Here is a 26576-nt window from a genome sequence, read left to right on the forward strand (position 1 = left end):
CCTCACCACAGAGCACCACACATCCACAGAATCACACCCACAATGCTGTCTGCCTCTGATCCTTGCTCATTTTATCTGTGCAAATCAGCTGAGGGGGGAATGATAAGTGAAAACAGTCAAAAAGTTGTTTTATTTATCCAAAACTGTCCACATGGGCTATTTCCCCTCTAAACATCTTGAATCCTGAGAGAACAGAGCTTGCTTTTCAGTCACTCAGCAAGCAAAAAGGATCTTTTATTTTGCTAACTTAATTAGTAGTGATAAGCCATCCTTGATCCACGGCAATAATACTACCTGTGATTGCAATTTGTTTTAATTTCACATACAGTGGTACCTCGGGTTACAAATACCTCGGGTTACGGACACTTCAGGTTACAGACTCTGCTAACCTCGGGTTAAGAACTTTACCTCAGGATAAGAACAGAAATTGTGCGGTGGCAGCAGGAGTCCTCATTAGCTAAAATGGTACCTCAGGTTAAGAATGGACCTCTGGAACGAATTAAGTTCATAACCAGAGGTACCACTGTATACACTAATGGGGTCTGAACTGGAGCTGACTGACCAGGAACACAATAATGGGGTCATAGTAGATAGTCCTAAGAAGACATGTTTCAGTTGTCAAGATCTTTCTAAAAATGTTCCATGAGCATGGCTCTAGACGTGGCCACAATGTTCCAGAGATGACCTGACCATACATTAAAATAATAGCACAGGCATGGGCTACAGTTCTTTGGATATCAGCCCCTCCCTCAGCTATGTAAAAGTTTGTTTCATTGGAGATACATCTCCAGAACATTTAAAGAAATCAAAAAACCTAATGTACACTGATGTCTCAGCTGCTCATTTCCATAGTCACATTAAGAATTCTCTTTGAAGGCTGCCCATTCTCTATTAAATTATTTATAGTTTCTCATGGACACTGTATCCCAAAGACCAAAGTATTTTCACACAGAGGCAGCACTTCACATGAAGAGGGCTTTATGCAAGGGGAACAGCCCCAATCAATCAAAATTTATACTCCAGAAAAAAGGCAGCAAAATTCTCATTATGCATGCTAGAAGGCCATTCATTTTTCTGTCCTGTAAATAACTGTGGGGACGGATAATGGACACTTGACACCTGCTTAGATCATCAGCTGGTGTAGTCAAAGGGATAGTCATTTATCTGCCAGATTTAACATCCATGCAAAGCAGTGTTCAACTTTAATAAGTGGTTGAGGAGAAGAGAGTGATACCCCCTCCCCACTGTGGCAACCAATCATTCGTTTGAGTGAAATCCCAGCTCATGGAAGGCAGAAAGGGGATTCTCTTCATGCAGCTGGGCATTTGAATCCCATAATACTAAAGGCCTTGAGAAACACCTTCTGGACTACAGACTACAACCTCTGAGTTGGACATTGGAAACACTGACAATGGTCAACAGTGTTTCCAATGTCCAACTCAGAGGTTGTAGTCTGTAGTCCAGAGTTAAGATTTAACGCAGTGGCAAGTGCAGAAAGAAGCCTGCTAGCAAACCAAGCAAACATTTGTGAACTGATCTGCCTCCCTGCACTGGTCCTGGCCAAAGTTGGCACTTTCCACCAGCACTGCTCCATTTAGCACTACTCACAAGTGGGCAAGTGAGAGTATTTAGGCCTTTTTGGAGTGGGGAGCTCACCACTGAGCAGGCAAAATTTCTGTTTTGGAAAATTGGTCTGTTTTCTTTACCTTTGACATCTGCATTTTCAAAATGTGGGAAAGATCCAGGAAAACAAGATGGGCTTGATGGGTCTTATGATTCAAGATGTTGGCCTAAGTGGTGTCAGCTCTGGGTCTAATAGCAGCTGGGGGGAGGTGTGTGGAACAACGTTCATCAGGATTGCCATGGGGAAAGGTAGAACTCTGCCTCCCACTACACTACAGGTGGAAAACTGGATCTCAGCAGCAGGACAGATGTCAATCAACTGACATCACAGTGCCTCCCCCTTTTTTTAATTATCTGCAGGAGTCTTCAGAAGCCCTTTTCAAAGAACTACCTTGAGCTGATTGTCAGATCTTCAGAAGCCCCTTTCAATGTGCTAGGTAAAATAGTCTAAACTGTGGTCCTATTCCTGACAGAAACACCAGCTCCTGATACGTGTTTTTGTTTTTAAAAAACATGCATATAACTCCATATGATATGTTTAGCATCAGACGTAGATTTCGCCTCTGAATTCAGTTTCTACTACCTTGTTTGGAGTACCTGGTATCCTTGTTTAGTGACACACACACCCTCCAATCAGTTAATCAGCTGTATCTTCCCATACAAGAATAAGCCAACATGGCTTACTGCTATAATCATTATCTCTGCAGCCTGCCATGTTAAACAAAACAAAAATATACGATGACTGGTTTGAATTATTGTTCGCAGTGTGTATTCTGCAGCCATGAAGGTAAACTTGGTAATCAGAACACCAGGAATTTATATTGAACATATATTCAAATTGAATTCTAAATTGAACAAAAAACATTACTTTAAAAGCATCCAGAATGAGTTTGCTCAACTGTGCCCCTGCTGTTTTGCTGCTAACCACAATCTAAGAGAACACACAGAGAGTCTGACAAATTGAGACATCACTGGCAATTAATCTTAATTACACAACTGGAAGGGGATATTTCGGCTGGCCAGAGCCCAGAAACAGCAAAACGCTTTCACTTGATAGAAAACCTGAGCATTCTTCTTGATACATACAACCTAATACTTTAAAAAAAAAAAATGCTGGAAGAAATAAAACCCCTCATTGATTAGGAGCCCATCGGGAGGCTGAATTAATGTTTTTCTACATGAACTAGATTGACAGATGAGTTTCTGATTTCTTTACACTTCAGAACAGATATGATTCAGTAGAACATATCCTTAGAAAAAGGCAACTAATTTCCCAGATCTTGGAGTAAGATTTGTGTAAAAGGACATAGTCAGACATCAAGGTAGAGCTACAGTTTGCACCCAAACCTTTCACTGGGGGATAACATGGATATCAGGATATCGACAAGGTTTGCTACATTCCATTCAAGACAATATTCCTGTCCCTTTTAAGAGATTGCAAATGAGCCAATATTCATCAGATGTAGCTTTTAACATCACTGCATCAGTATGATGAGGAAAACTTTCCTTACGGGGTTTGTTTTTCCCTGCAGAGCACTTAAAAGAAAAATTAAGCCCTGTCCCAGATGGATAGACTTTGCCAATGCTATTTACTACTACCTTTTAAAGATATCAGGCTATTAAGTAGTAAGAGGTGAAAGAGCACCTGCGTCTCTCAGGGCTGATCTGCATATTGTACTAACAGGACATAAATTTCAGGCACTTTGCCAACAGAGGACACAGAGAAGACAGTTGTTGGGCTGCACACTTAAGCTCCCCATTGGTCTTACAGCTGTACTTTCTCTCCAGTCAGCTACTATCCAGGGACCAGGAAAGGAGAAGGGGAGCTTCCTTTATTGGGTTATCCAGCCTGATGCTAAAGCAAAACTTTTCATAAGGAGTGGGATCAAATGCAACCCCCTTAGTTTGGATCTCCTTTAGTTTGTTTGTTTGGTTTAACACATGAACCACAGAATTGTAGAGTTGGAACCACAAGGATCATCTAGTCCAAGTCCCTGTATTGCAGGAACCCTTTGCCCCATGTGGAACTCGAACCCACAACTCCAAGATTAAGAGGCTCTTTGTTTACATAGTTTGCACACTTCCATAGATATATGTATGTCTTCTTGGACCTGTGCGAAATGCTGCAGCTCTGTGCTGAAGCATCTGCTTTGCATACAGAAGCCCCCAGGTCCAATCCAATTGGGACCTCTCAAGTAGAACTAATCCTAGCGAGGATTGTATCTGGTGCTGAATACAAGCCCCATTTGCAAAGGAACAAATCAGGAGTGTGTTTTAAGGCCCCCAATAGTTCATTTCCAACTGCATCTTTACCTGCTCCATGCCTGACATAATAGATAATGTCAGGTTTGGGTTAGGTGGGCATGGCTTGGCAAAAACAGCATCACAGGCCAAATTATGACCCCGGCCAGGCCTAGTTGGATGTGTAGCCCAGATTTTCCCCACAGCTGCTATACAGGACTCAACCATGATACCTCCCAATGGAGATGGGTGAGTCTAGGAGAGATTTAAAACTTTTCTCATGGAATGTCAGTGGGATGGGTGAGCCCATCAAACACCAGAAGATGGCAGACCACATCAGGCAGCACTTCCTGAATGTAATTTGCTGACATCGTGCAAACTGCTGTGACTGATTTCTAAAATGTGGGACAAATCCTGGCTAAATTCATATCTTGGGATGGCATAGGGGAAATGACGTCACTCTCCCAGTACAATGTGAAAAGATTCCCCATGAGATATGAGGATGCTTCGCCTCATCACCTCTAGTTGTTGGGTTTTAGTTTTTGCTGTTTTGATTGTGTTTGTGTATGTGTATGCTGCAACCCGCCCTTGGGACGTCTGCTGAAGGGCGGGTAAGAAATGCAATAAATAACCATAATACTCCCCAGCATCGCCCAGTAGGGCTAGGAAATAATCCCACCTGTAGTCAGTGTATGCAATACTGAGCTAGATGGATCAATGGTCTGACTCAGAGTAGGGCAGCTTCCTGTAACCTTGTGGAGCGAATGGAAGAGGTGGGATCATGTCCTTCCTTCAACAACACTGCATCCCAGTGGCACTGAAGGTCTGAAAGGAGGCCTTATTTATTTATTTATTTATTTATTTATTTATTTATTTATGAAAAGCATTATGAATCAGCTTTCTGCCTTCAGAGGTGCCAAGGTAATATGCAATAAGGAAAACAGTACAAGAATAAAAAACACTTTATAAAAAAGGAACAAAATCAGACAGCAGAATTTAAAAAACCATCAAAACCAGATGAAACAAAACAGCTCATCTAGCACTAGGCAAAGATGGAGCCAACCTGGCCTTCCTAAGAAGAGAGTTCCACATTCAGGATGCTTCTGTAGATAAGGCCTTGCCCCAGGTACTCACCAACCTAGCCTCTCTTGGTTGTACATACAGGCCTCTGGTGAAGATGAAAAAAATTGTGCAGGCTCACATGGGAGGAGCTCTTTCAGATAGTTTGGCTCCAAATCATCTAGGGCTTTATCAGTAAGAACCAGCACCTTGAATTGTGGTCAGAAACAAATTGGAAGCCAATGAAGTTGACACAAGACCAGTCTGACAATTTTCACACTGGCTGCTGTTTCTAAACACTCATCCACAGCAGTCCTCACTCTTTAAGCTTTATGCATGCAGGTGCTTCATGTGATCTAAACACCTTGCACAAACATGGTTCCCATGCACACACCCAGCTTACATACGTGGGCAGCAGAAAGGGGCAGTGGGAACCACACTGATATGGATAGAGCCCAAAGTGCATTCGTATCTTCTGGTGTGGAGGGTGAGCCTGTGTTGTGGCTGGTGGAAAGAGGCTTCCCTGGGACGCCTGACTGAGATGCCAACCCAGACAACACTGGAAATACTGGGCTGTCCAGCATGAAAGGAGACACTTGAGCAGGTTAATTCAAATCAATGTACTATATCACTTACACAATTGCTGAAGACAGCACAAACACTTGAATGGCAAATAGCAACATTTGTACATTTCCCGTGCTATTGTTTGATGATTAAGATTTCAGACAGGAAAGCAACCGGCAGAACAATGTGAAAGAATTACCACTGCTAATCAGAAATAATCAAAATATAGGCATGGATAAAAAGGAAAGTGAATTATCTGAAAGTAGGATTGGATGAAAAGAGTGGGTGGTGGGAGTAAGTATGAGTGCACTGAAAGATATTAAGAACAGCTGGCATAATCATAAAAGCCCAATCTGAACTACAACTGACAGAATGGAAGTTATTTTATTGTTGCAGCAGCATTCCTTCTCCCACTTAATCCATCTAAGCTGAAGCATTTGCACAATGAAAGGTGGAGCTAGGAAACAGTCTACAGATGCTTCTACTCCTACAGATTCCAATTCTTAATTCCTTAAAAAAACACCCTAATCCTCTTAAAGCTAAATTCAAGTGTTATGCATATTAAAATATTATATAGTATTTATGTTGGACCTACCCGTGCTTTTCTCTGCTCGGTATCAATGGGATTTTGTTGTGGCTTTCATCAGCATGGATAACCTGAGCGACATACTCCCCACTTTGCTGGAAGTATCTGTAGACAGCCACTTGCACAGTGCAGTCTTCACTAGTGCTTTTCAGCCAAGGGCTCAAAATGAGGAACTTCGTGCTTTCTGATGTACTGAGGTATAGGAATGAACCTGCAATGAAAGAGAAGATAAGAAGCTGATTACCCTCCCCCAAAATGTAAATGATAACAAGGATTGTTGTCCAAACTAGGGCTAGCAGCTTCCTTTACCTTGAAAAACAACTGTTCAGTCTAGAGTCAGTCTGGTGTTATTGGATTGTTCATCTAAAATGCCACTAAAGTTCTAAAGTTTGGCAATCTGCACACAAAACCTGAATCCACATTCCAGGCTCTGAAATGGAGCCAAGAAGAGCTACTGGGTCTTGGCATGTATGAGGAAAGCTGATGGTGCCTTAAACCAAAATCAGTAAGAAATTTCAGTGCCAAGACATGCTCAGGGGGCTCAGGCACAGAATACCTGGCATATACTTGGAAAGGCATTTCTGGAACCATAGCCAGATTCTCATTAGTCCTCCTGATTGTAACAAGGAATATACCAAGGCTGTAACTATTGTCAAATTATCTTTTCTTTTCTTTTCCTTTTTTTTCTTTTCTTTTCTTTTCTCCTGGAACTGTCCCTAGGAATTTGGAGTCATGTGTTTACTTAAACATTTGCCTTACTTGCTGATTGAACAACGTGAACAACCCTAACTCATGTCTACTCGGAAGGTAGTCCTATTGAATCCAGTGGGATTTATTACCAGGTTAGTGGGATTAGGATTGCAGCCCTAGTTTCCATTAGAAGAAGATCATTGGAGGATCGTGTAGTATTTTGGTTTATTTAAAAGCATGCAAGTTCAGCAGAGACAGCTTAAACATTCTAATAGACAGGAAGATTTGCTGCCTCACATCAATTCTTCAAATACAGTCTCCAAGATGCTAAAACAGCCCTAATAAGGTTGCCATATTTTGAAGAGCAAAAAAGAGGACACATTTGCTGACTTCTACTTTTAACTATGGATCGCTATGACGACTCTACTCATAAAAAGGGGGGAAAAGAAGGAGGAGGAGGCGTTTGGATTTGATATCCCGCTTTATCACTACCCTAAGGAGTCTCAAAGCAGCTAACATTCTCCTTTCCCTTCCTTCCCCACAACAAACACTCTGTGAACTGAGTGGGGCTGAGAGACTTCAGAGAAGTGTGACTAGCCCAAGGTCACCCAGCAGCTGCATGTGGAGGAGCGGGGACGCGAACACCAGATTACAAGTTTACCACTCTTAACCACTACACTACACTGGACAAATGGCAATCCTACAACTCACTTCCCTTCCTTTTTCCTCTGTATCTACCGGTAACTCAAAACTCAAACTTCAGTCACTCTCTCTCTCTCTCTCTGGTTCCTTTCATAGACACTTTGCTTAGCTCATCCATACCTAGGGGGGAAATCCTCTCCCTCAAACCCAGCTTTCAGAATACATAGGCTGTGTACCAGCTTAAAATGCAGAGAATTTTTTCTTTTTCACAGTACAGCATTTCAAATGGCATTTGCACGTTAGCATGGCTTGATTTGTACCAAAGTCCCCTGCTGTATGACCACCCCAGTGGACAGAGACCAGATGGGCAGTTCCCAATTCGGAATGAAGCTGTTTGGGGTCAGGGAAAATGCATCAAAACACACTATTTTACAAGAAACTACAGGCTGCGAATTGTGACTAGTTGTGTGTACATGGCTTCCCAAACAGTAATAGGTGTGCGCAGTACATATCGTTAGGATGTGCACCCGGGGATTTTTATTCATTTAGTTATTTCAGTGAGGAACAGGGGGTGGGACAACAAGACAAACAAATAAGAACAATGCAGAGGCAAAAATCTAGCAAAACAATGCCAACAAGAGTGGTCAAAAAGCCAAAAGAGGGAATTTTTCTTGCAGAGAAAAGGGCCCATGCCAAGCTGACTAGAGGCAGGGCTGCTTGTTTTTTGTTACTCATTTTGGAGAATGTTGTCTGTCAATGACAAGGCAGCCCTAATTTGCAGTAAAAGGCATTTTATATGCTATAGGCACTTAAATATATATATGCTGGGACCTTTAGCATACATATGACATCCAAGGGAGAAGTGGTGGTGGTTTTGTACCAAAGTGACAAACTGTGTTATGGGGCAGTTTGACAACGTTATTAAAGCTGTAATCTATTCATACATTGCCCAGAAGTAAGTATTACTGAATTAAATATTGCTAACTTCTGAGTAGACATAATATGTGCTGCAAAAGTGTTGCATACTGTATGGACAGCCCCAGAGAGAAAAATACAATATTGACGCTAATAGAAGAAAAGAAGGAATTTTACTATTACCCACAAACATAGAGTCTAACATTTCTACAATATTTGGTTCAGGATGAGTGCTTAATGTAATTTCATTACTACAGCAGTTTGTTCTGACATTGTTATTTTACATGCTCCTAATCCATATTAAAGAGTTTTGTTATTATCTGGTACATCAGTTCTCTTGGAACTGACTTATTCAAATAAGGTGCCAGAGATTTATCTGAAGGATAGAAATAAATTTTTAAAAAATATTTATATATATTTCAAGTTGTGTTTAAGTTCAACATTTTAGTCCTCTATAGATTAAAAAAAACAAAGCTGTGTGTGACACAAAACAAACAAAAGATATATACTTACTAATCAAATATATAGAAGGAATATAACTACTTCAACCATTATACAAGCTGCCTGCTTGTAGTGAGTATACCAGATGCATCTTGGGATGAAATAAGCTTTTGCCTATAAAACTCATGCCACAATACAGTTGTTAATTGAGGGACCATGCTGCTTTAAGTTCTAGAAAATACTAGAAGGCAAACACCACAAAGAGACTGCATGAATATTAAGGCAAGGATAGGGAACTTCAGGCTTTCAAGATGTTGATGGACTCCAACTCCAGTCAACCCAAGCCCAGTCCAACCCAGTCAACCCAAGCCAGCATGGCCAATGACCTGAGATTTTGGGAGCTGTATTCCAAAACCACATGATGGTTTGCCTGCTTTCTTTGCCAGCCCATGCCCTAGGAGCTCTGTCTGCCTGCAGCCATTCAGAGGAGGCTCTTGGCAGCTTCCCCTGTCATGGAGAACTCAAACAGGACTCTGTATCATGCATTGAAGATTACATTAGTTTCCCCAGTATCATTGAGAAAGGTTTGGCTTCTTGGACTATGACCTCTGCTCCCTTGAGGAAGGACTTCTGGCAAAGGATGGGTAGTAGCTCATAGCGGCTGGAAAGAATGAGTTGCATGAACCTGATCAGGAGAGCTTTAAACTAAATCCTGAGGGGAAGGGAGACAAGATTACAAAAGACAGGAGAACACCCAGTACTGGGGATAATAGCTTCAACTGATGTACAGGAAACTAAGGTGGTGCTTCAGAAACTGCCAAAGGGCAGGAGACTACAAGAAGGAAGCAGCTAGAGAAAATGACTCATGATTTCAGTTGTCTCTATAATAATGCACAGCCTATAGGAAACAAGCAAGACGAACTTAAGCTCTTGATACAGGATGACAAATATGACCTGAAAGGCATTGTCGAAACTTGGTAGGATGAGACTCATGATAGGAATGTAAAAATTGAGAGTCATAACCATTCTAAAGAAGGAGGAGAAGAAGAAGAAGAAGAAGAAGGAGAGGAGTAGGAGGAGTAGGAGTTTGGATTTGATATCCTGCTTTATCACTACCCTAAGGAGTCTCAAAGTGGCTAACAATCTCCAGGAATAGACCAAACAGGAAGGGAGGAGTAGCAGCATTATATGTAAAGGATGAGTACACTTATGAAGAGCAGCATGGAAGGCAGCATGGAAGGCAGATTGAGAGTATATGAGCAAAAACTGTAGGAGAGGGAAGTAACAGTGACTTTACTGTGGGTGCCTGCTATAAACCTCCAAGCCAGATTGAAGACTTGGATGATCCTTTCCTAGAGCAGATTACCAAACATTCAAAAATAGGAGGCATAGCAGTCTTCTGAATAATCACTTTTCTATATGAAAAAAAGTATTATCATTTGGATTGCTATGTTTTCCTATTGTGCAGAGGTAAAAACAGCCTCTGGCCACCCAAGGGGCTTTTCCAGAATGCCCATCTCATGTGTGATGGGAAGGTCCTTCATATGTCAGAATGTCAGAAAATACATTTTCATTTCTGCAGAATTTACCACCAGTCAATAGCATGTTTTACAATCATGTCTTTCAACCTTCTACCGAAAACCACAAGAATTAGAGCTCTAAATCATGTAGATTTAATCATGTATCTCTCAGAGGAATGCAGAAATCACTGAGATGAGAGAGAACAAACTGATCTCAGCTGCTCGCAGACATATTTCTGAAGGCTGAAGTAATTGCAAATTATAACCTTGCTGATTCACAGGATGTTTGATCATTTTTTTGTTTCTTACAAAGAAGGGTTTCTTATATAATAAAAAACTGAAAAGAAGCTAGGCTGTTTTCTTGCTCAGGTTGGGCAAAGCTATGCAACAGAATGTTACTGAACGTATCTGACCCCCTAATAGTTGGATGCCAGCTAGCTAGCATAGCACAGATTGGGCCCTCCCTGCTGCTAATAATAATAATAATAATAATAATAATAATAATGTGGCAAATAGTTGGAGTCAAGGGTGAGTCCAGAAGTTTTGGTGGTCCACGGGCAGAGTTCAATGGCTCTGGAAAGCCAAGGAATGGATCCTGTAACAAACACTCCAGACTCAAGTGTCATTGCTGCTTACCTGGGTAATGGTCCCTGTAGCTCCGATTTCACTATCACCCTACCCCACCATGTCCTGGTAGGTGCTGGTGCTGGGAGGTTAACTCTGTGCTCCCACTCCACCTCCTGTGTTCTGCTGGATGGTGCTAATAGTTCAGCTAAACCAGCCTTCACAAACCTGGCACCCTCCAGAAGTTTTGGACTACGACTCCCATAAAGCCCCATCAAGCACAGCCATACTTGATAGGTTCTTATATTCTTATATTCTATTATCCCACCAGGCCTGGCAAGCACAGCCACAGTTGTCACCCCAAAAATATGGAGGGCTGAGGTACATCTTCCCCAACAATGATGGAGCATCTCAGTATTAGAAAGAAAAAACCCTGAAGATGCTACCAGAGGAGCACAGAGCCTGAAAGACGATTTTTATAGATTCCATAGAACAGGGGTGGCCAATTCCCAAGAGACTGCGATCTACTCACAGAGTTAAAAACTGGCAGTGATCTACCCCCTTTTGGGGGGTTCAGGTCGAAGTTGTTGAGTTTTTTCAGGGAGGAGGTAAAATGTTGAGCTTTTTTGGGGGGGAGCCACAGTTGTTCGGCTTCTTTACGGGGAGCCAATGATCTACCAGTTATCTACCGCAGATGTCCAATGATCTACCAGTAGATCACGATCTGCCTGTTGGACATGTCTGCTGTAGAACAAGAGACAGAACAGCTCCTTTATGAAAGCCTGACACAACAATGTCACTAAAACTTTCTCCTGTGCTCTCTGCAGTTCCAGCTGAGGGCAGCATTCTCCAGGGCTTTTGTTTGGGGTGTGGTACTCCTGGGGTCCTTTTATGAAGATAATAACTAGAGTTTTGCCCTGAAAACCCACTTTAGATTCTTATTGCCAAGGCTGCACCTTCAGATTGTTTCTCATAATGCTGGTTCAAAAGAATCCTGCACAAAACTGCTCTATTTCACAATCCAGTTGTTTTTCCATTGAGGATCCTTGATAATAAATCTCTTGTAATAAATACCCTGTTCTCTAAAATAATTCATTCAAGTCAGCCAGAACTCCTGCTAAATATACATGCACTGGGGCATCTAAATCTTCCTTATTTTCCCATTGTAAAAAGTATGACATTGGCGATCTAACTGAGAATTTCATGTAAGAATATGGGTTCTTTTTTTTCCTAAGAAGCAGACAGGCTTTCAACAACAACAATACTAATAATTTTATTTATGCCCCACTCATCTGGCTGGGTTGCCCCATATCTAACATATGAACCACTGAGCCTCTTGGGCTTGCTGATCGGAAGCTCGGTGGTTCGAATCCATGCCATGGGGTGAGCTCCTGTCACTCTGTTCCAGCTTCTGCCAGCCTAGCAGTGTGAAAGCTAGGTACCACTATGGCGGGAAGGTAAATGGCATTTCCGTGCGCTCTGGCACTCGTCATGCTGTCCTGCTGCGCCAGAAGCGGTTTAGTCATGCTGGCCACATGATCCGGAAAGCTGTCTGTGGACAAACACCGGCTCCCTTGGCCTGAAACGAGATGAGTGCAGCACCCCATAGTCGCCTTTGACTGGACTTAACCATCCAGGGGTCCTTTACCATTTTACCATACAGGAAGGAAGCAATAGCAATAGCAAGGTACAGTAGACAGGGTAATTTTTTTCTAGTGCTACATGCATAAGATATAGAATTAGATAAAGTACTATTCTGCCAAAATAGTCTCTAATTTTTCTGGGATACCAGTTAACAACAACAACAACAAAAATTCAACTTTTTACCAGCCCCTCACCATAAGGTCCCAGGACCTTTGTTTTTAGAGAGCTATTCAAATGGCAAATGGCCAACATTAAATTTTTAAATAATCATTCTCTATGGAATTTCCAGTCTTTATATTGTCCTCTTGGCAATCCCATAGTAGTAGTAGTAGTAGTAGTAGTAGTAGTAGTAGTAGTAGTATTCTGTCATTTTAATATAACACATGAAAAACTCAGACTGAGAATATGGAACTTGACCAAGGCTATTCAGGGGGACTGTGGCTTAAACACAGATCTTGGAAATCCAAACCTAATGATCTCACCTACTGGACCACACTTGTACACAATTCACTTGTTAGCACAGTGATGTGGGAACTACATTTGCTAGATTCCAAAGTCCTTCAGGAACATTCGTGTGTAATTGATGAGCCTGCTACTTATTCCACCCTGCCATGGTAATATATGAACATGGTCACCAAACTGTTGACCCACTTCACATGAAAATATGCTCTGCTTAGGAGAAATTATTTTCTATAAGGACTTCTAATGATTCCTGGAAAATCAACAGAGGCTTCCAATTTGGAGATGAGACAGACATAATTCCTCTTATATCATCATCCTTCTTCTTGTTGTAAATTGTAATGTTAACTACTCAGCATGGACTATAATTCTTATCTCAGTCATCTTCAGACCCCTCTGCAATGACTGCCAGTATTCCTGATCAGTTCACAGCTTAGCCGGGGTTTGGCTGAGTCCAAGTCCAGTGCAATGGACAACCTTAGTTTAATGTGTCTGGAATACATTATCTGCCACCCCTGTGAAAATCTACCCAAAGATAAAAAGGCTCTGGAAAGACAAAGTATCAATTTCTATGTGTTTTAGTTGTGACTCACAAGAAAAATTGGCAGCATTTTTCTGAGAACCTAGACAGCATGTTACCGTTGTTTAGCAACAACATTAAAAATACGACCCGTTTATCTTTCATGGGTAAGCCAGCAGACCAAATTAGAAGCTGGCTCCTAATCTCTTCAACAGTTTTTGATTTTCTTCCAGAAATATAGCCTGTGTGGAACGTTGACTGGGAGATAGTCGCATAAGTCTTTACTACAGATTTTTTAAAGCTTCATATTTAACTTCCTTGGACTTCATTATTTTTTATCTTAACTGGATACAGCTCTAATGAGGCCCTTGGGGATGATCCAGGGTGAATGAATAAGAGAGATAGAACACTACAGCTTCAAACAGATTTCCCCCCTCTCCTGATACCTGAGCACCTTGAGAATAAAACCTTAGATGAAAGGAGCCTTCACGGAATGTGTTGCTAGCATCATGTTCTACCATGGGCACAATTAAAATGAAATGCAAACACCAGGGCACTGCAGCAGCCCATGGTAAAGGCCCCAAGGTAATGCAGACTGTGCAGCTGGTGAATCTGATTAACACGCTGAACCGGTCATCACAGGCAGAATATTTACCATGAGAGGCACTGGAAGGTTTTGCCATAATCACCTCTTTAATTAAAGTGGGTATGAACCAATGTTATGCCTCCACAGCACCTGTATGAAAGAGATGAGCACTGGGAATGATTATATAATCAATTGGTTTAATTTTAAATTAATTAAAGACACACTACTGACATAGTAAAAAATCTGTTGTCAGAAACCACTGGATGCTTTTTCAGAATGCCATTCACAATGGTCATTCAATCCACCTGCAAGCAAAGCTGGGTAAGACTAGCGGTTAACCCAGCTCAGAATTCAATTTTCCTCTAGATATAATGAGGAAATTTACAAGCAGGGTGCAGAGGTGATGTGCATTGCCCATCAGTCTTAAGTATCTGTGGGTCAGGGCTTGCCATGGGCATAACTTAGCAGCCATCTTGTTCCCACATATAAAGAAACATAGAGCAAATATGAGAATGGTGGTGGTTAAAGGAACAGCCAGCCTTTAACCTTGCTGGCTGTGGGAAACTGGGGTTCCCATGACAGGCTACCATTGTTTCCCCACCATTGCCCCATTTCAATATCACTTGAGAAAGCAAGGAAACCTGGGACTCAATGATGTCGCATCATGCTATGTTTTGTTTTTCTACACTTTACTGTAGAGAAAAGAATACACTCCAGCAAGTGGCATAAGAAAGAGTACTTTGACATGGAACCCATGGGGCACACACTGCTTTGTTGTGTGGGGTGTGGGGAATGAAGCCAAAATTTGGCACACACACACACCCTATTCTGCTTTCCCAAAGCCAAATGAGCAAGACACCAGGCTTTGGGAAGGAAGCAAGAGACTCTGGCAGGGTCCTATAGTGCTCCCACCTGTTTCCCAAAGCTGGGAAAGCATTAACTAGGTTTTAGGAAGGAGGCTGGAGGACTCTAGGACCCTGCCAGAGCCCTTATATTTCCTTCCTGAAGCTCAGTGCCTCCTTGCTTGGCTTTGGGAAAGGGGGGCGTGTCAAATGCTGTCAAGGGCTGCCAAAAAATGCCCCAAGGGCCACATGTAGCCTTTAGGTCATGTGTTGGACTGCCCTGATGTAGAAGAACCTCACACACTGATTGTATCCCCGAACTAACTGTGAGTAAGTCGTAAAGGTAGATACTTCTTTGGGCATAGCTGCTCCTTGGGAGAAGTTGGGACACTCTGGATTAAATTTATTTGTATACTGCTTCCTAGATTGTCAATCTCTTGTTGATCCACTGTTGTTAGCTGAATAAATATCACTGCTTGCACATACTTTAGGAATGAGTGTGTATGGTGGGAAGACTGCTATATAAATACTAAGACAGATCTGAAAAGAGAAGACAGCCCAGTCAGTAGAGCATGAGACTCAATCTCAGGTTCACGGGTTCAAGCCCCACATTGGGCAAAAGATTCCTGCATTGCAGGAGGCTGGACTAGATAACCCTCATGGTCCCTTCCAACTTTAAAATTCTATGACTCTATGAGACATATTTGCAACACCGTTGCTGCATTTAACCATTATTTAAATGCACCCACTTACAGAAGGAGAGCAAATGGATATGAATTTGCTGGCAGTGTTACACAGCAGGGGTTTTACTTCAATTCACTTTTTATTTAAACCACAATGGCCTTGGTCAATAACCCTAACACAATTTCTCTCAGAACAAATAATGAGAATCCTAAATAATGCTTTTCCTAGGCCATTTATGGTTAAATCAGAAGATTTCCCCTACAATTATTTTCTTTACAATCAGCTCATAATGGTTTTCTTCATGAATGAGTTAGTTATATTGTAAGTTGCTGTTTATTAATTTGCTGTTACTGCAAGCCAGATGCAGAAAAACATATTTAATCAAAAGCTCAATGGAATTAATATAGCTGACACTAAAATATATTTAGTGGGCTCTAATTGCAGTAGCATTCAGTAGGAGACAAATGAATTAATCTTGCACTCAAGGTTTTTCTCTAATAGTTGCCAGACTGTTGGCAGCATTTCAAAATTAATGGCATGAAAGTAAATGGATGTTTTAGAAAATGAGTGACAAGGCAGGATCACTCGACATCAAAAGATGTATTCTTGTTGCTATTATAGTCAATTTCATGGGGAATGTACAAGAAAAGTCTAGCACAAGGTATTTAAATATCCAAGCTTTCACTGCCTGTCTTTAGAGATGGAGAAGAAATTTGATTCAGTATACATTTAAAGCTAAATCTATCAAATTTGCACTTTCTGAAACAATATGCAAACCAAAACACAGCTATCCTTTGAAATTCACACTTATGTGAATTTTGCAATGCAGTTCAACAACCAAATTTTACAAAAATGCATATATTAGAGGGAAGTGCCTAAAATGATATTAGTGAAAATAACACAGAGAAGTGCATTATATTGAAGAAAATTGCTTGCAAAAATGTGTCCATTAGTCAAAGTTGTATGTAAAAATATATTTATTAGGAGATACTCATATTAAAATGCTGATGAATTTCATAGAATCATAGAATCATAGAATCATAGAGCTGGAAGAGTCCACAAGGGCCATCGAGTCCAACCCCCTGCCAAGCAGGAAACACCATCAGAGCACTCCTGACATATGGTTGTCAAGCCTCTGCTTAAAGACCTCCAAAGAAGGAGACTCCACCACACTCCTTGGCAGCAAATTCCACTGTCGAACAGCTCTTACTGTCAGGAAGTTCTTCCTAATGTTTAGGTGGAATCTTCTTTCTTGTAGTTTGGATCCATTGCTCCGTGTCCGCTTCTCTGGAGCAGCAGAAAACAACCTTTCTCCCTCCTCTATGTGACGTCCTTTTATATATTTGAACATGGCTATCATATCACCCCTTAATCTCCTCTTCTTCAGGCTAAACATGCCCAGCTCCCTTAGCCGTTCCTCATAAGGCATCATTTCCAGGCCTTTGACCATTTTGGTTGCCCTCCTCTGGACACGTTCCAGTTTGTCAGTGTCCTTCTTGAACTGTGGTTTATTTTCATGAGGGTTTTTTAAAAGACAAAATCGCAAATGGCTGCAAAATGTGGAAAAATGAATTTAAGATTGAAAACATGAGAAACTGAAAGAACCAAAACTGACAAATCCTGAGATTTGGGGAATTGGTGTTAAATCTGAAATAGAAGTCCTACAAAATAAATTTATGAGGCAGATTTGTGGGCTTCGCTGTGGGACACCGGCAGCCCACCTCAGAGCTGAGTTGGGCCTCCCCTCTCAAGCAGCCAGAATTGATCTAGCCTATCTGAGATACTGGAGCAGGCTAAATGCCTTTGAGGATCATATCCTTACTAAGCTCTGCTGCTTAGAACAACTAAGGACAGGGGACTGGGCACAAAAGTGCCAAGATAAGCTTAGGCCTTATAATCTCCAAATGGAGAAATACTTAGCCCTTAGCCCACATGACCTTAGAAACTGGATTTTTGATCAGGATGCCAACCATGACAGAGCATCCACCATTATTCTACTTGGTGCACTCTGGTACTCATCACGATGTCCTGTTGCGCCAGAAGCAGTTTAGTCATGCTGGCCACATGACCCAGAAAGCTGTCTGTGGACAAACACCGGCTCCCTCAGCCTGAAGTGAGATGAGTGCTGCACCTCATAGTCGGCTTTGACTGGACTTAACCGTCCAGGGGTGTTTTACTTTGTCTTTTTACCTTTTACTTGGTGTATTGTATCTTTGAGATGAAAAGAATCCCAAGAGCATGCCTGCCAGTTAGGTTGTTCAGTTAAAGAAGCTTAAGTATAGTTGATCCATGTTGGGACAGATGTAGGTGCTTGTTCAGTGTGTATCCAATGGGTTTTGCCATACTAGATTCATCAGGGACCTTTTGGTACACACTGACCAAGCTTCTAGCTCTGGGACTACTCAGGAGCCATGAGGACATTACCGCTGCTCAGGTTGTTTAGCCTGTCCTTTGCTTTGCCTGTGAAGGCGTTTTCTGACATCAACACTGGCTTTAGGTTTCAATCAAATCGTTTTTTGAATTGTGCCACCAAAATTATTATTTATGTGGTCCGGTGCCCTTGTAATTTATTGTATGTGGGCAAATGTTCTAGATCTTTAAGGACTAGGATAGGGGAGCATAGATCTTGTATGAGAAATGCTGCGACAAGTGTCCCTCTGGTGGAACATTATTTCCAGAAAAAGCACAGCGACACTAACATACAATTTTTTGCCATTTGGCGATTGAAGAATTAATACTGAGAAGGTACTCTTGAGACAAGGAATTTCATTTAGTCATCTTCTTAATATAATCACACCGCATGGGTTGAATAAATACATCTTTGTTTTGGGCTTTTTCTTGTAGTAGTTCTTTAAGAAACCCTCAGTGTTTTACAGTCTCTACTCATAAATGTCCACTAGTGGGCTTCCTCTGTGCTCTGCTAGCCAGCAAGCAGCAGTTGCCTCTACCTATACCCAATGTGGGACCTTGTTCACTTCACAGGTGAGTCAGCCTCCTCATGGCTTGGCAAAGTTTACACTATATTGTTTGGCTTGGGTTGCTACCATTTTCTTTTATATTGTCAGCTGAATAAGGAGTATCTCTTTGAAACTGGGATCACCAGGCTCCAGTCTTGTTTGCTACAGCTGCTCAACCGCTCCCAATAATTCCCTTGCGCCGGAGATAATGAAAATATATTATTAATTGTAATTCTGTACTTATTTAGGTGATTCTGGAGTACCGCTTACATGTACTGCATGCCTTGTAATAGCGGGTACATTGTGACGAATACATTCATTGTACTTTGCTTGCCATATATTGTGTCTTTGTATGCTGGCCTGAAACCCTGTTTTTTTCTATTTGTGTATGTTGCTATACACAATAAGGGTTCCTTATTTTTGTGCTAGAAGCTTGAGCAAAGCAGGGGTGGTTCAACCCTGAGAGAAAAATGGTGGTTTTAAACAACACAAGAAGTTTTAGTCGTGCAGGGGTGGAGGAACACTGGAGTTTCTTTTAAAAATTAAGAATCAAACTGGTCAGAACATGGAGAAAAAGCAGGAAAGGGTACAACACAAAAGCGAAAACCAAAAAGCTAACACAACAGAGCCTTTCCAAACACCCTTCTTGTTAAACTCAAACCATGGTTTGAACTCACCCCCTGCTCAGGCCCCCTGCTCAGTCTGACCAAACTGCGGGAGGCAGTGGAAGACAGGAGTGCCTGGCATGCTCTGGTCCATGGGGTCACGAAGAGTCGGACACGACTAAACGACTAAACAACAACAACCTGCTCAGGCCAATCAAACCTTTGCCATTGTTTAAAATGGGGGGGGGGGAATCCTCTCAGTATCCTATCTTCTCAGTTGACTGTCCTAAGTTGTATTTGAGTATTATCCACACCAGTAGAAGTTATTATTTTAAACATCTTTGAAGTGTGACATATATCTCTGAATCCAGACATGGTAAAATGAAAAGTAAAAATGAGGACATGGCACAAGAGTTTGCAGTGCAAGTGGGCACATATTGCTGGACTACAACTTCTATTATCCCTGACTGCTGGCTATGCTGCCTAGAATGATGGGAGTTAGAGTCCAGCAACACCTGAAGAGCCACAGTCCACCCATGTGGACATAACTCATGTTGTTTGTTTGGAAATGGCACCAGTCTAACACATGGAAGAACCCCCTCAGTATCAAGCACAGACATTTGATCTCTAATTGCTGGAGTTTCACATTTTCTGTTAACATTGCCCAGAAAACCAAACTCAGAAACAAAGCAAGCTTAGCTACTTCAGTTGACCATACTTAGAATGCAGAGCAGGCTTCCTCAACTTCAGCCCTCCAGATGCTTTGAGACTACAATTCCCATCATCCCTGACCACTGGTCCTGCTAGCTAGGGATCATGGGAGTTGTAGGCCAAAAGCATCTGGAGGGCTGAGGTTGAGGAAGCCTGATGTAGAATTTTAAGAGTCAACAGCAAAATAGTTATTCTAAATCTGAACTTCATCTTAACACTGCAGGGGAGATGGGTTTATAGGTTGTTTGTTTTTTGTAAGAGTAAACAGCTCCGACAGATTAGAGCTGTAAAGCTCCTTAAAAGGCAACATCCACTGGGGGCCTCATGAAGAATAAATAAAGCAAACTATTTCATGTTACTGACTTTGATGAACAAGGGAAAGCATTTTCATCAGGGTTACAAAATAAAAAGCTATTAAGATGTAGTACACTTCACATTCTGCTAACAATACTTGAGGCCAAGGGTCAAACTCAAAGTGACTGTGATATAAGCTCTATGTCTCCTCTTTGAGGAAAAAATACCAGCTGTCAGAGGAGATAGGTATCCCCCCCCCCCGGCAGAAGCTTTTTTGGAATAATGCTATGTCATAATATAGTCACTACATTGCATGTTGTTCCAAGGGCATTCTGGGGATCAAATGCTGGCCCCCAGCTACCAAGAAGAGCAGCAATAAGTTTAAAAAGAGAGAAATCAATGCTAGTGACCCAACACCACCAAGTGCACCCGTGAAACTTTTTTTTTGGGGGGGGGGGAGGATCATTCTCCTGAAAAATCTATGTAATTTGACCTCTGTCTGCCATTTTCACCAATGATCATATTGGGGTAGGCCATTTCATCTCAGCTCTACCTCTCCTATGTCAGATGTCCCTTGTAAAGTCACATGCCTTCATGTTCCTCAAAGCACCAGGCACATGGATTGCCATATACAGTGGTACCTCTAGTTACGAACTTAATTTGTTCTGGAGGTTCGTTCTTAACCTGTTCTTAACTAGAACAGCGTGCTTTTGCTAATGGGGCCTCTTGCTGCCACTGCACCACTGGAACACAATTTCCGTTCTCATCCTTGGGCAAAGTTCTTAACTCGAGGTAATTCTTCCAGGTTAGCGGAGTTTGTAACCTGAAGCTTTTGTAACCTGAGGCATTTGTAACTCGAGGTACCACTGTACTTTGCAATGTTCATCTCAGGGAGATTTACCTGCTCTCATAAACATTTGCATTTCATTGTCTGGAATCATTATTGGTACAAATATTTATATATACAAATTCTGTCAAGGCATTCCAATGAGACACTTTCAGAAGGTACATGGCAGCTGATTGCTTTTTAAGAAAGCTTCCTATGGTTGATAAGGAATTTAGCTTGTTGCTGCTTCTATGTAATTTCTATGTCAAAACAACCGCACGGATGGCTACTTTATTTCTGGGCCCACTTCATGGTGCACACATGAAAGCTTTCAACTACTTACAGCCCAAATATCTGACTAGCATTCCACACTGACCCTCTCATGTGTTAAAATCAATAGAGGGGACCCTCTTGGTAGTCCTACCACCCTCAGAAGTTTAGGTTGTGGTGGTCTGGGAGAGGGATTTTCTTTTAAAGCTATCAGGTTGTGGGATTGCTTTCCAACAAAAGTGCACCTGGCACCTGGTTTCCACCATATACTGAAAACACACCTCTTTACCCAGGCTTTTGGCACCTGAGAAGTGTGTTTTCAGGACACCCCCTATTCTGGTGAGTGCAATTTGTTTTAAATGGTCCATATAGTTAAAGCTATGGTTTTCCCAGTAGTGATGTATGGAAGTGAGAGCTGGACCATAAAGAAGGCTGCTCGCCGAAGAATTGATGCTTTTGAATTATGGTGCTGGAGACTCTTGAGAGTCCCATGGACTGCAAGAAGATCAAAGCTATCCATTCTGAAGGAAATCAGCCTTGAGTGCTCACTGGAAGGACAGGTCCTGAAGCTGAGGCTCCAATACTTTGGCTACCTCATGAGAAGAGAAGACTCCCTGGAAAAGACCCTGATGTTGGGAAAGATGGAGGGCACAAGGAGAAGGGGACGACAGACGACGAGATGGTTGGACAGTGTTCTCAAAGCTACTAACATGAGTTTGACTAAACTGCGGGAGGCAGTGGAAGACAGGAGTGCCTGGCGTGCTCTGGTCCATGGGGTCACGAAGAGTCAGACACGACTAAATGACTAAACAACAACAACAAAACCTGCCTGGATGGTGAAGGACAGGTAAATTGGAAATAATAATAATAATAATAATAATAATAATAATAATAATAATTTGATTTTTTATTATTATTGATGATGGAACCATTGAACTGCAAGGGACCTCTAAGGTCATCCATGCAGGACATCTAATATTACAGTATCATGATGGGTAGCAACCCAGCCTCTGTTTATAGCAAATGGAGTCATCCACCTTCCACCTTTGTTCCACTGTCAAGCAACTCACAGCGTTAGAAAGGTTTTTCCAAACAATCTTAAAGACACTTTAACTTTTGTGCTGTTGCTGCCTTGAATTTTCTTGTGAAAAAAGGTAGGATGTAAAATTTACAAATTGGTATCACAACAGCACCACAGTATCTGGAGAGAGAGGAAATTATTTTAACACAGTGGAATGATAAACCACATATGATGGTAATTACATTTTACTTGCTTTGCCCTTTTCACAAAGTTAATTTCATACTTGCGCACTGTCTTTTAATATGATGAGTGTACTGTCAGCTGTGCGCTTTTCCCTCTGTGTGCCGGATTAATTAGCTGCTTGGAATGTTGGTTGCCTTTTCTTCCTCAGCAAAATACTTACATTATGATAGAGAGTTGGTGGCTGAGTATGTTTTGATTACAGTAGCCCAATGGTAATTAAGATTATAGATGTTGATTTTATGTTGGTTTTGTTAATTTCACTCTCTCTGACAGTTTCATTTCAGGCCTTGTTCTGGAGGTTTTGCTGCCACTGAAATACTGTTTAAAGTAAGCAGAGAGGTACATGGATTCCTCTTGGAAACGGAGGGTGTCTGCTGCCATGTGAACAGTACCAGAAGGGGTCTATCTAGTGGAATCACAAGGACTTATTTCCTTCTGGAAATCAGAACAGAGGAGAATTTTGGGGTGGTTATTTGTTATTGTTTAGTCGTTTAGTCGTGTCCAACTCTTTGTGACCCCATGGACCAGAGCATGCCAGGCACTCCTGCCTTCCACTGCCTCCCGCAGTTTGGTCAAACTCATGTTTGTAGCTTCGAGAACACTGCCCAATCATCTCATCCTCTGTCGTCCCCTTCTCCTTGTGCCCTCCATCTTTCCCAACATCAGGGTCTTTTCCAGGGAGTCTTCTCTTCTCATGAGGTGGCCAAAGTATTGGAGCCTCAGCTTCAGGATCTGTCCTTCCAGTGAGCACTCAGGGCTGATTTCCTTAAGAATAGAGAGGTTTGATCTTCTTGCAGTCCATGGGACTCTCAAGAGTCTCCTCCAGCACCATAATTCAAAAGCATCAATTCTTCGGCGATCAGACTTCTTTATGGTCCAGCTCTTACTTCCATACATCACTACTGGGAACACCATAGCTTTAACTATATGGACCTTTGTCGGCAGGGGTGGTTATATAACAACATGTATAAAAGAGTAGTTTACAAGGAATAGTCTCACAACTTCCCCACAAGGCGGGCCACAACCTGTGAGAATGTGGAGACTTTTCTTTAAGTATTCCTTTATGTCATTCAGGAGGCCCTTGAGGAAGCAATAACTTTCTGACAGTAAGAACTGTTTGATAATGAAACGGACTACCTCAGAAGGTGGTGGATTCTTCTTCATTGAAGGTTTCTAAGTGGAAGTTGGGAGGCCATCTGTCAGAGATTCTTTAGCTGTGATTCCTGCATTGTAGGGGGTTGGACTAAGTGACTTTACAATTCTATTATTCTAAGAGGAGTGCCATCCCTATCACATGGGGACATAAAGTTATTAAAAGAGAAACACTGCTGCCCTTTTGGCAATGATACCCTCCAATGCCCCCCAATTCCCCTTTCAGCCCCCGTTCTGGCTGAAAGAAAGACCCTAGGCTCCATTTTGATCAGCACGATATCTCTGAGAAATTGCACCTCCTCCCACCAACCTGATCTGGGGCCTGATCCATGACTTTGGATTAGTCCCAACCTGGATCTGCCCCTAAACTGATTTGGATATAGTATTTTAAAACCACAATTAAATAAAAGGTCAGTTGGGGGACAGTGGGAGGGGGAGGCATTGTGCATCTTTCCCTGCTTCCAACCACACTGCCGAGAGCACAACTGAGTCTTCCACTCACCATCTGGGGAACCAGCAGGAGAACACAGCCAAAATTAGCAGGACTGAATTTGCTGCTAACCAGTTGGTGAGCAGAGGATTCAGTCCTGCTGGATACTGCTTTACCAGGGAATGTGCTGGCAAAGCAAACCCTGGCAGTCAGCAGGACTGAATTCTCCCTTCACCAGCTGATGAGTGGATGGTTCAGTCCTGCTCATTTTGGCTCTGTGTGCATGCTTCCCTGCTGGGAACAGGTGCGCTTAGCCCAAAAACACTGCACAGCTACCTCCCAGCACTCTTGCAAACAGCTGCACTTGGTTCTTTGCAGAGGCTGTCTGCTTTTCCAGACCTATTTTTAGAAACCTAGCTGATTTGGAAATTTTAAAAATTCAGAAAAATGGATCCAATTCAGGCATGCACCAGGTATCCTGTTAGTTGCACAATTTTAAACAGGTAATTTCAGAATCATATGTGGGAGTGGGATTGCCCATCTTGACCAACAGAGCAACCAATATTTGTGAGAGGAAGACAGCACGATTAAGAAACTGCATTCATCTTTGTTTGTTTTTTTGTGGGTCCCAGGTAGGGATGTGCATTAAAAAAGACAAATGAGAAATTTTATGACTCTTATCAAAACTGTTTGCTTCCCTCTGAATTCTTTGGATGTTTCCTCCAAGCTAAAGGCCCCAAATTAATATTTTAAACACTTGGTTTGTCAGGTACCAGCAAAATGGGCTTCATTAACACTCTAAGTAGGGGCGGGCTTGGGTAATCTTTTGTAAGATGGCACTTGTGCAAGGCCAAAATCTGGCGCCCCCAAATGAATCTTCCCAATTGTGGATCTTCTCGATTTTGTGCTCAGCTCAGGACCCTTTGCAGGGGAACTGCCCAAACCACCTTAAATCCAATGCTGCTGTAAACCAAGCACCTTTCTATTTCTGCCTCCTCCATGTAGTCCAGTTCTGTGGAGCTGTATGATATGGTGTATCATACGCACCATAACACACTGTGCTCCTACTGTTGGCTAATATTAGGCTGGAGGAAAAAACAACAACCCCAGCAGTTGCTCTTTACAGAGGTGTGTATTCAAATCGTGCACCTCCATACGTAGGCGTGCTTTGTACTCTGCAAGCAGTGTTATCATTGCTTTATTTGGCAAGTTGCAATTATACCCCGGGAAGAAGCATCAGAACCTCAGGTACCAGAAACACAACAAAGAGCAATATGAAAGGCATGGTTTTTAGACCGTAAGCATAAAGGCAGAACTTTGTTGTTTTTTTATATGGTACAGCACCTTGAGAGTTTTTATTATTATTATTATAAAGGCACATAGGAAACGATAAATATTATTATTACTCTGTTAGGGAAATTTTTCTATGAAAATCTTATTTTGTTCTAGCAAGATTTGTATTATATGTACTGATCAAATCACTGGGGGTGGGGGGAATGGATATAAAGATTCCAATATTGTATTCTCTTAGAACTATATGTCGTCTTAACTCAATTCCTAAATGACTCAACGGTGGTTTATAGCCCAGCTGATACTCATTGAACTGAAGTTAATTAAAACTTAAAATGCAGCAGTGAAATTAAAGCTTTGCCGCTGAATTTAAATAATCCAGCACAGTTGATCAGTCAAGTTCAATGCAGCAGGACCTCAACAAAATTGTGTTCCTTCTCTACTGCATAATGTTGTGTGCACTTTGTGTGGAAGGCCCCAATCCTGCTTCCTTCCGCAGGGTTTATTCCTCTGAGCACAGTAGGTCTTGCTTCTTCCTTAACCATAAAATAACCTCCATATGCTGGGAGAATTAAAATATCAGCAGACCTGAGCTTTATTCAACTAAATAATTATGTGAGTAGAATAGCTTACACTTGTGCAATGGGACTTCCCTTCTTTGTGCACCCAAATCTGTTCCAAAGGTTTGGAACAAGCCCCGGAACAGATTTAATGGCACATGGGGAGAGGGGACAAATAGAAGTAATTGCACAAGTAGAAGTAATTCTGTTCATGCAAGGAGTTACTTATCTGGTTCTGAATTAGTGGGATAGTACTGGCAATTTAACCTCTGGCACAATTTACCTGAAAGGCCTGCTAAAACATTCCTGTGGAGCACACATTTGTCCCTCTTTTCCACAGGCTGTCCACTGCCTGAATAGCAGGAGCCTTGGCATAACTTCACTCAGAAACTGAGCTGCTTCTATCTGGAAAGTGACCCCACTTACTCAGGGATCACATAGTAAACATGATTTATGTCACAACACCACACAGCCATTCACCTTTGTGTATGTGATGGTGAAGTCATGAAGTCAATACAGAGTAAGTAGAATTCCTGGCTCAGTATTGGCTTTGCTCTGAACAAACCATTTGTCCCCTTCTGCAATGTCGAAAAATGAAAACAAATAAACTGCTGTGTGGAGGATGCTTTTTTGGAGC

The 26576-nt window shown here is 41.9% G+C and overlaps 1 protein-coding gene across 1 annotated transcript in view; it reads right to left on the bottom strand.

The window, feature by feature from the left end:
• The window catches only part of ALK (ALK receptor tyrosine kinase), a 586654-nt gene that overhangs the window by 324998 nt on the left and 235080 nt on the right, over positions 1 to 26576 (bottom strand). The window contains exon 4 of the mRNA XM_081000090.1: positions 6083 to 6284. Coding sequence (XP_080856216.1) covers positions 6083 to 6284 — 202 coding nt within the window. The remainder of the gene's footprint in view (positions 1 to 6082; positions 6285 to 26576) is intronic.

This window comes from Podarcis pityusensis, assembly GCF_964106645.2.
Source record: "Podarcis pityusensis genome assembly, chromosome: 3".
In the NCBI taxonomy this organism is placed as follows: Eukaryota; Metazoa; Chordata; class Lepidosauria; order Squamata; family Lacertidae; genus Podarcis; species Podarcis pityusensis.